Raw genomic sequence first — 11,620 nt, forward strand, 5'->3', positions numbered from 1 at the left:
ATAGTTAAAAGAAAACCACTTGTGTACAGTATGTTTTACTACAGATATAATTTTCAGCACCCTGTTTCAGGTAAGGCACACCATCTCTTCCTTCTACCTGTAGGAGTTAGTTGAGTTTTTGTTTTCATTCATTATACAGAAAAGAGGAAACTTGAAATTTAGTCTGACAACACAGTTGCTTTCAGAAAGATCACTTAAAATTTGTAAATACGTGCAAAATTATACACAGTAATTGCCACCTTCATTTTTGACAGTTTTATTTTCCCCACAAACGTAAATAGCAGTAAACTGCCTAGCTCATAGATCCTAAATATAACCTTTGGAGAAGGCATTTGAGAGGTACTTTTCCTATGCTTATGATTTACCTTTTGAAAGTAAATGTCCTTACATAATTTATTCCTTTTTTATGAACTTAAGGTATGTGTTCTAGATATCATCTTAGATTTTGCCAATTAAGAGCAATCAAATAGTGTAATACCCCTTTTATTAAAAACATAAATCCAAATATAAAAAATGAATGAAAGAATCCAGCAGATATTTATTAAGCAAGATGAAAGTGAAATTACAAACACAGGTCAGCTTTTAAACTCAGCCAGCATTCTGGTGGACTGGAAGGTGCCTGGTCCTTCATCAGAGGCAGCCTATATAAGATGCATGTTAGGAAGGGAGCTCTCCCTGCTTGAGAAATCAAAGCTCCATTGGAGGTGTCCTACTGGAGGCATCCGTTAACAAGCTAAGTGACATCAGGGCTGCACAACACAAAGAGGGAAATTGACAACAATTCAGGGACTTTGAATAGTCGAGACAGCTTAGTACTTCAGGTCAAAAATGCTACGATTTATGGGCAATTAACTATAAAATGGCCTTTCTCTGTTTTGTTTCACAATTTCCATAGAGATTAAAGATAATCTAAAGAGATTAAGGCCTTAATCTTTAATCTGGGTAATTTTGTTTGTAGGAAAAGCATAACAATTCTTGAAGTATTAAGCAAAAGAAAAGGCAGTAAAAACGTTGTTTAGTCTTTGGGTGGCAAGAACAATTGAACAGTTGAACATTTTGTTCCCAGTTTACAGGTATTTTGACATATTGATCTTAACATATGCAAAAACCATTTAAACCTTTAGAAGATCATTTGAAAAAGATACTGACAATTAAAATTATACATCCACATGAATCTCAAGCAACTCTTAGTGGGGATAGCAGGGCAACAGTGTTATGAAAACCACTTCTCACTATCTCCCCCCTACCCTGACCCATTTGTTTTGTTTTGGTTTGGGTTTTGGTTTTGGCTATGCAAGTCTTTCCATGAAATCAATGTAAGGCTCTCAGGCTAAAATACTAGTTATCTTATGGGCCCTAAATAGCTATTTTTGAAATTCTTTTTTCAGTGTATCTCAAATTTGGGGGACACGTGACTTGAACACTCTTAACCATGAAGCATTTGTAAAAATACGTATCATTCACTTTTCACAGAATCATTTTCTTAAAAATGAGAGGCAATATGCAGATTCACATGCATGTCCATAATAAAGCTTTGTTTTAAAACAACTCAAATTCACACCAGCATTATTTGCAGCTTAATATTTTGGCCCCAAACCAAGAATTTAGGTACCACATTTAATATTCATCTGCAATGCATATATATTGACAGGACAACATATGTATGCAAATAGTGGGAAATATTGTTTCCTGTACAAGTGATCAAGAAAAAAGAAAAGAAAAACCACAGCACTAAATTTGCTCTAGTAAAAATGTGCTTCATTGTGTCTATACGGAATTAGATCTGTTGAAAAGTAGTTCTATTACAAGGAACAGAAGCAAAATGTGAGCAACCCAGAAAAGGGAATTATTGACTCATTTTAATTTCTTAAATTGTAATTTAAATAATCAGTCTCCATAATTTATGTCAGAGAATTTTCTTCTTTATCAGCTATCATGTAGGTAAGAGAATATTTCACCTTGAAAAAAAATGGAATGACAAATTTCAGCCTAAATGGGATGTATTCTGAGTGGGTAATTACTTAAAGAAAGCAATAGAGTAAGACATGTCAAACTTTGAAAGTGTTCACTTTTAAACATTAAAATAAGTGGCAGGTAAATACAGAAAAATATATAATCACCAGTTCTCAGCTTTTTATCAATCCCTTTGTTTCTTCTAGAAGATTCTATGAGCTCTATGTTGCTCTGATCAAAAGTAACCTCACTACTCAAATATCATAGCTTCAGTGTGCATTAGTATGGTTTCAGTAGATTCATACTCAAATCCTTTTAGTGCCAGAAATTTATCAAGCCATAGTTATTAAACCCTTAGCTCTTAAGGAGAGATCGGGGCAAAATTTATATAAGAAATTTAATTTATCATTTTAAAATTATCTCATAATTGTGGTAACACTTTTTAAAGTAACCCTTTGGAAAAAACTTACATGATACCCAAAGGCACTAGTTCACATAAGGGGTGAATGGCTGAAAAAAATAAACAATAAAAACAAAGCCATTATATAGGTAAAGAGCACACACACACATACACACACACACACACACAAACACACACACGCACACACACAAAGGATATTAAAAGGATAACTGTTAAGCTTTAAAGTTATTCTAAAAATGGCACTTTTCACGTTGGTATAAAATGAAAGTGCTTTAAGATGAAATTTTTATGCATTTTTTAAAGCTGATCTTAACCCCCTGAAAATAGGGGGTTATAATGAGAACACTGATAGACTCTAAATCATAGTGGCAATAATAGTGGATGTTGCTAAAATGCTTTGTGTGTGTCTTTATTTTTTAGTATTTTTAATGTTGATAGACTTGCTTTATCTATATGTGTATCATTTGTGAGATTTGCTCTTCAGTTTTTTACTAGAAAGTTACAGCTCATTTAAAATAGCTGGTAGATACAGAAAGCATAAATATACAGTAAGTTTAAACACTGATTGTACTAAATGCAACAATACAAAGAAGCAAACAGAACACAAATGGTAACACAATAAAACTGTATTACATTTGTGCTTCAAATATTACAATACATTATATACAATAGTCCAAAATAAACATCTCATGCCAAGTGACACAAAAACGAATAGCAAGCAAAAAAATCCAGCAATATGTACATTACTTTTTTCTTTAATAATAAACATTCAACTCTGAACTGGGGCAATTTCACTACATACAGATGCAGTCCGCCTTTTATTCCATATAACCATCCTGCTTTCCTATATCTACGCTATTCAGTAGGTTCCTGTGTCAATTCTTATATACATGTGGAGCAAAAAAGATAAAAGAATGTAGTGCTTTGTATTCTTAATGGGGCGATGTTGATAGATCAGCGAACCTGGGGTGCATAACCTTCTTTCATTAAACCTTCCTCGTAGTCCGTCTGGCAAAGGATCATGTTATTCTTTAGGAAAAATTTGTCTCCAACACAAAACCTGAAAATATTTTTAAAAATAAAATGTGTTAAGACCATTTCACTCAGACCCATAGATTTGAAGATTTCTTTTCCTAATAATGATTTCACATGGTAATTCCCTGAATTTGAAAGCTTGGCTTACAAAGTTGTCATTATTGTCAACACTAAACCATTTAGGTCATTTAATGAAACAGTGCACACAAGATTTGAAATTCTACTTTTATATATGAAAATCATAGGAACATCGAGAAAAACACGTAGGGCAGCAAAGGTGATTTTTTTTTCTACCACATTGGAAAGAAAAAAAGAACTGATCTATATATACACTCATTAAAATAAGAAAGAATGATAATAATATTTCACTGCAGTGATTATGGAAGATTTCATCATTGGCCATTTATCCACTTTATAAAAAAAGGAAAAGGCATTAAATGAATCAAACGATTAGAAAATAGCCCATTTTAAAGCTTCCCATTTAAAGCTTCCTTTTATTCTGTTATTAAAAATGTGATTAAATTCTAGTAATTTGGAAGAGATTGTTCTGAAATGAAATTTGTTTTAGCACCAGACTCTGATGCTGGGCCGTATTCCTTTGTTTGTGGCAATTTCACCAACTGTAAAATAGTAAATGTCATTTCTTAGAGCACTTCTAGTGAAACCAAAGGGAGTAAAACCTGAACAAACTTCCTAATATCAATGTGATAAAGAAACTAGTTTCCAGTAGCTAATTATTATTTTATTCTGTAAAACATTGTTAAACGTGCAAGACTGTAATGGTTTTAATAAGTGCTCTTTTTATATAATTTCCCAGTGGTGACACTTTGGACACAATTAAGGTCAGAAATAAATGCTTGTGCTGTTTCCGGTACATTTAACAATAAAGTAACTCTGGGGAGATCTGTATATATTTTTAATTGTAACAATTTAACCTTCAAACAGCAGTGTCTGGTAGAGTTGACCCAGTAAAACTACTCGTAATTATACAAGTTGACCTCACCGACCTTTGATAGTGGTCGCTCTGTATCAGATAGTCAATTTCGAATGATGTTCAAGCAGAAATCTTAGTGGATAGATTAAATTGCGTAGTGAAAGCCACCCTTTAATGTTTTGTGAAGTTGAAAGTTTAAATGAGGAGCAGTTGGACTGATTTACATTTGCAAAGATTGGAATGCTAGACAAACAGTGAACCTATTTATTTTCCAACTGGGTAGCTTTGGAAATTTATCCTTATTCTAGCTAAGTAGATAGAGGGGGAAATAGTGTAATAAAAAAAAGTAGATTGAAAAGAATTAGCTTTCCTCTTAAAGAAGATTGGTCTGTTTATTTGTGGAATTTACTTTTCTTCCTCAAGATTACTGCCTGCTGATGATGTTGATTGAAAGTACAGACTATGTCCCGATCTTGAAATCCTACAGTTAGTTATTTGTGGTCAAGGCTATTGGATACAATGAACATTCAAGTTTGGACTTTAAGTACATCTTCTTTTTATTGGTTGCAAACTATAAACTTTAAACATTGTGCTTAAAAAGTGGTGTTTGAATAAACCAGTTTTTACAGATAATCTTGATACGAAGATATGTTGAATAAAAGGAAGTATTTCTTTTGTTGTACAGACGGACTAGCCAAATAGGACCTCATCTTCTGTGAGGTTATATAAAATAGCAGGTAGAACGTATTTAATTACGGTTCAAAATTTTCAATTTATATTACTATTAAAATGGAACTAGGAAGCTAATAATAAAATTTCACATCAAAAATAAATATGTTCAATAAAACACTCTTGTGTTCCAGCTGATATTTTTTTAAAAGATTTAAAAATCTTTTTTTCCCCCAAATCAGCTAAACTGGAAATACTTTCAACTCTATATTGTCTAAAATTTTACTTTAATTTTTCAACATAACTTTTTAATAATCCCCAAAATTCTATTTGATATCAAATAAAAACATGTTTTCTTTTTGTCATGCCATGGCATGTTATTCTAACCTTCAGAGGCCTTATAATTTAGATAATTTTTATTTGTAGATTAATAAATTCAGGATAATTATAGTGAGAAAAGCACTGAACCAAGAGCCTGAGGATCTAGGTCTGAGCCCTACTGCTTTCACCTACCCAGTGCAAAATATAAGGTACATTTCATACTTTCTTTGAATTATTAAAGTTCTCTTTGGGTAAGATAAAACATCTACATTGCTGGATTGTAAGGGTGTTAAATAATAACAAATGAAAGGTAGAGAGGCACATTGCAACAAACAATGTTCAAATATCAACTTTCCACTGATGAGGGTAAGAGGAAACTTCAGTTTTTCTTATTTGTCACATCAGTCACTTTTATAAGTTTGTGGTAAGGAGTAGAAATGAAGTATGTAAAGCCTTACCTTATTGTTTGGATGGTAGGTAATTAAAGTAGCCACCTTTTAGAAAGTACCTAGCATGGGCTAACGCTAAGTGTGTACATATATGATCACACTACTACTTCTATTCAATTTAGAACATAGATATTATCACTGCCTTTTTCAGATGAAAAACCTAAGGCTTCCTCCCAGAATTAAAAAAAAATCTGCCCAAGGTTTTACAGTCAGAAGGTATGGGGTAGAGCAAAGAAAGGTACCAGGTCTCTTTGGATTGAAGACCCATGCTTTTACCTGGAGTCAGTAAAGTATGAGGCTACAAAGTTATACAGGTTTTTTTGTATTACTATTATTCCTTTTCATAACTTAAAAAAGTCTGCCCTCCATTCATTGAGATGTTGGTAATACAAGGGGAATTCATCTAAAAGATTCCTACATGAATATTTTGTTGCTACTATATTGTCAACTGAATAAAGTATGTTTTATGTGCATTTCAATTTAAAGTTCAAGATGAAACAGAGCATGGGTGAGGAATAATCTGCTCTTAACCATAGCATTCAAGGTTGTTTCAAGTTATATGTGCAATATATTATCCCCGCCCCTTTTTTCCCATCTATTTAAATTCTAAAATTCTTTAGTTTACATTCCTTCCACCAGTGTTCCCTGCCCACATTAACTCATTCTGAGCTTTCCCAAAGCGCATGATTATTAGTGTATCATTGACTTTGGCATTTCAAATTTTCTCATGAATCTGTAACAGGTGTCCCAATCCGGGCAGCAGTGCTGAGGTAAATGACCATGAGTTATATTTCTTTTGAAACTTTTGGAATATCACCATAATTTGTACTATCAGTTGAGGTGGGTTGTCAGTAAGTATTGGTTAAGATAGATTTATTCCAGAATCAAACAGCTTTAAATAGCAAAGGTATTTTAAATGGAGTAATTTAAATTTGCATTCATTATGGTTTCCAACCACTGACTTCCTACCTTTACAATTTCATTTCCTGTTCCTCTCTCCATTCCTCATGCTTCCATATCCCTACCAAACTCCCCATTTAATCTCTGAGCACACTGAGAGATTTTTTATTTCCTGAACATAATAGATGCTGTCACACCTCCATGCCGTACATGCTGCTCCATCTGTCTGGGGAGCCTTTTCCTCACTTTTCCTGGCTTCCTCATCTCCCCTACTCCCCACCAGACACACTTCCTATATCCCAAAAATATATATCCTAGAAAGTTCTTTTTTTAAAATGCAACACATCAAGCCTGTGATGCTTCCCTAAGACTTCTAAGGACCCGCCTCTCCTGCCTTGGTACGGATCTGTTTAGCATCGATTATAGGCTCCTGTGAGGATTTGATGTCCTGTCTCTAGGAAAAAAACTAGATTGTATCCCCTCTGTTCCCACAGAGCCTAAAACAGTGCTTTTATTCTTTAATAAAAGAAAATGAAACGTCTACAAGTCTACATATTCAAGGCAACTTTATTACAAAGAAGCATGTCTTTTCTTTTTCTTATAAACCATTGTTTGGTTTTACAGACTTTTCTAAGGGGGAGGGGCTTATTCGCCTTTAAGAAATTAACCTATTACACAGAATTTTCCAATTCTGAAGGAGATTCAAGTTATTATACAAGACACTCCAAATAACCTGCCTCTGATTTCCTTTCATAATAAAAAGACTTTGATTTTTAATTCAGGGCTCACATTTTTAGCCATACCGCTCTAATAAGGGCAGAATGTATTACAAGGGACCATTTCTGAAGGTGATTATTGCTACTACTTTTTAAAACATTCAGAAATACTGATATTAATGATATTTTGATTTAAAAGTTAAGATGAAATGACTGCTAAATAAAATTCATAAGCATGTATAATACCACAATTTCAGATGTCAATAAAGTTTGCTTAAGGGAAAGTGCCTATAAATTACCTATTCATCTTGTGTTTCCCTTGAAAAGGTGCAATACTATGACAATTATTTGGCTACTGAAAGCATAGTCTCTTATGGCATATGGCTTTATTAGAGAAGACTTCCCAAGAAAATGTCAAAGTAAAAGCAGAATCTCCTTTATTGAAAACCTTCTGTATTGAGTAACAAAATTTGTCTGCTTTGCTTGGCTGATGAAGATTAGCTGACTTCTTGCATTAAAGAAGTTTGTCTTGTAGGGGCTGAAGTGACAAGACAATAACTAAGTGCTAATTGTGCATAACCAGCACTAAGATATGCAGTCCCATTATGGCATGTAATAAATGGAGCGAACACAGAAATATATTAGGTCTTTTAATAATGATTCTAGAATAGTATGTTGCAGCAAGAAGAGTGTGAACAGTTTCAGAGTCAAAATTTAGGAGTGTTTGTCTTACTTGACTGGGTTCTACTGAGGAAATGGAGTTAATTGTGAGTGCAACTTTTTATTTCAATGGTGAAATAAAAGTGATATACGATTTGTAAATAGCATTAACAACCTACAATTACTTTGCATCATAATAGAGTGTAGGCTGGGTTTAGCACTTGAATGATGTTTTAATTTTCTGTGTAGAACATGAATAAAATAGGTAACCCTGCCCTACTAGAAGAATGGACAAAGGACATAAACAGGCAGTTCTCTAAAAGAAAAAAATAGCAAAGGGCCGCTAGTAAACAAATGAATGCTAATTAAAAATTATAATGAGATACCATCTTTCATCCCATAAGGTGATTTGTTTTTAAATAAGTCCCAGTGTTAGAGTGAATGTGAGGGAATGCATAGTTTTTACATTTCTGGTGTGAGAATGATCAGTAAAACTTTTCTGGAGAGCATTTTGCAATATATAATATAAGCCTTTAAACTGTTATATACATTATATAATTAATGTTTGCTCTTGTGAATTGATCCTGACCAGTTTCAGTATTTGTTTGTTTATCAAGTCCGTATTACACTGATAATACAAAAACTTGGAAGAAATAAGCTACATATTGATGATTTCATATATGAAGCTCTATCCATAAAACTAAACATAAGAAAACTTACAGTATCTTAAAATAATTTTTAAAGGCAGGTAAAATGGCACACTACATTAAATAAAGAAGTCCAAATATCAAACATTAGGATTCTTCCCTGTTACTTTCCTTTAAGCTGCTTAAAGGGGGATATAATATAAAGTATACGCTACCGTGTTTCCCGGAAAATAAGACCTAGCCAGACAATCAGCTCTAATGCGTCTTTTGGAGCAAAAATTAATATAAGACCCGGTATTATATTATATTATATTACCTAGTCTTATATTATAGTAAAATAACACCAGGTCTTATATTAATTTTTGCTCCAAAAGACACCTTAGAGCTGATTGTCTGGCTAGGTCTTATTTTCCGGGAAACATGGTATGTATCATTTGTCATATATGTATGAAAACGTGTATGGCTGGCTACACACCAGAATGTTAAAATATTTTCACATTCTTATATGTGAAATATTCACAGAATAGTGAGACATGAGGCGATGTTATTCTCTATCCCTTTGTATTTTCTCAGTTTTTTACTATGAATATATAAACTCTTATAAGTAGAAAAGCAGTAAATGTTATTATTGCATAAAGATAACTGTATTGTTAGTGGATGCTATGGTGGATCAATGTGACAAGTAAACAAGCATTTTAAATTTACTACTAATACACTTTTAAAATGTATACGTATACATGGACACATGCATATCAATGTGTCTATATGGATATGTGGATATTGATATTTGTTTATCCCTATCCTTACAATAAACAACACGTGCATTTGCCAATTTATGTTTGGTTAAATGTCACCACAGACTGAATTAAACTACGTTGATTTCAAGCATTTGTTGGGAAGACTCAAGATGATGTGAGATGACTTCTTGAACTATTTCCCGAGTAAATTATATATTGCAAAGTATACTGAGCCACATTCTGAATATCTACATTCAGCAGGAAACATTATTGAGATATACATCTTGTGCAAAAACCAAGTTAGTGAAATATGATTTCGTAAAAGTAAATCATAAATATCAAGGTAAAAGAACTCATTTTTGAGAACCTATTATGTTCCTGATACTTAATATAAATTATTTCATTTAATTTTCAAAATCTGCAAAATAGGCATTAGTGTCTTTATTTTAAGAGTGTGGAAACAAAAATTACAGAGGTGAAGTTACCCAGCTAATCTGTGACTTGGTTGGAATCTGAATCCAGTTCTCACTGTAAACATCATATTCTTTCTACTACTCTACAGGGCCTCATAAGAAGATGCCACATTGAACAGTAAAATAGAGCAAATTATAATAACTGAGAACTTGACACAACTAATATTTACTGATTATATAATACGTCCAGGTGTTTTCACACTCACACGGGATTTATTTTCATTAAAATCCATCAAGTATACTAATTTTTGAAATTAATGATAGGTACTTTTTAATATTCTAATATCCTCTGCATTTGTCACATAAAACAGGCACCAGTAGTGCATGGTTCCCACTGGAAATAAAAGTTATAACTTTCAATAAGGAAAAAATAGGATGAAGTCATAATACTTTGAGATGAAAGAATTCTCTGAGATTGACTAATCCAGCTCCCTTATATTATAAATGAGAGAACGGAGATCCAGAGAGCTAATATTGTTGGGGCAAAGTCTAGATTAGATTTAGGTTTTTAGCTTCCCTATACAATACTCTTTCCATTCTCCAATGTTACCTCTCCACGGCTGATAACAGTTTATTAGCTATATCCAGCCTCAAAGAAACTTGAAGCAACTTTAAAAGTACATATAAAACAAAGTTAAAATTCAAGATAAGAAATCAAGAGCTAGGGCAACCATAAATATGAAAAGTAAGATGAATATGCACTGTCTGCTACAAATTCCTGTCTCTTTGCCTCAGGGCAAATTTGCGCACAGAAGTAGTACAAAAAAAATAAATATACGTTAAACCTACATTTTAAAAGACAGAAAAACAACAGAGAAAAGAATGAATACTGAGAAGCCTCAAAGTTTATAGACATGTTTCCATTTCTTATTACATCCTGTGACAGGATGCATGTCTTCCAAGTAGAAGTGTAGCTTTAAGACCCTGCTCAGTGGTTTGTTTCTGGTACCGAATAAACGTTTGCAGAAAATTAAAAAATGCTGAGATTAAATTGCCCTAAGTAAAGTGTACGAATATAATTCCCACCTATTAAATAAAGAGCCAGCAAAGAGACTTTTGCCGTTTTTGAGAAGCCAAAAGGAAAGCTGCGTGCGTACCTCTGGTTACAAAGCTGACACGCAAAGCAGTCCAGGTGGTACACATTGTCCTTGGCACGCATCACCATCTCAAAGGCAGGGATGAGCTTACTGCAGGCAGCGCAGTTCCCCGTCACACCGAAGAGCCTATGACGAGAAACATTTTTTTTTTTTTCAAAATCTTACAGGCAAATCTGAGATGGTGACCAGAGAAGACACGAATACACTTTGTAAAGCTATTGCTACACAATGCCCCATGATGTACTCAAGTGAGTTTTATCCTAGGTGTATATAAATAAACATTCTTCGGTGATATCTACTCAGTTGACCTTTCTTGATGAGAATCACATCGTGTTTGAGAAGAAAAGGAAAAGACAACAAATACACTGGGAAGCTTACACAAACAGAAGCCAACAAATTCATAGCAAAAATCTTTTACTTGTTAGAATACGCAGTAAATATGTAAAGCACCGTGAGTCGCTCTTACTGCCACATATTAAACATTTCAGTTGGGAAAAAAACCCCCATTTGAATGACTCACTGTTTTTTTGACATCTAGTTACTAAAAGGTTTGCCGTTATTATTAAAAGAACATTTATGAACAAACCATTTAAATAGTCAAAAAACAT

General features: G+C 33.3%; 1 protein-coding gene across 7 annotated transcripts in view; it reads right to left on the reverse strand.

The window, feature by feature from the left end:
* Positions 1 to 518: 518 nt before the first annotated feature.
* Positions 519 to 11,620, reverse strand: part of LMO3 (LIM domain only 3) — a 183,114-nt gene continuing 172,012 nt past the window's right edge. For all 7 annotated transcript variants that reach the window (XM_033118679.1, XM_033118676.1, XM_033118680.1 and 4 more), the window contains 2 exons: positions 11,013 to 11,138; positions 519 to 3,434 (listed from right to left, as the gene is read on the reverse strand). In XM_033118679.1, coding sequence (XP_032974570.1) covers positions 3,329 to 3,434; positions 11,013 to 11,138 — 232 coding nt within the window. In that variant the 3' untranslated portion in view covers positions 519 to 3,328. The remainder of the gene's footprint in view (positions 3,435 to 11,012; positions 11,139 to 11,620) is intronic.

The sequence above is a fragment of the Rhinolophus ferrumequinum genome, chromosome 10 (genome assembly GCF_004115265.2).
Source record: "Rhinolophus ferrumequinum isolate MPI-CBG mRhiFer1 chromosome 10, mRhiFer1_v1.p, whole genome shotgun sequence".
Taxonomy (NCBI): domain Eukaryota; kingdom Metazoa; phylum Chordata; class Mammalia; order Chiroptera; family Rhinolophidae; genus Rhinolophus; species Rhinolophus ferrumequinum.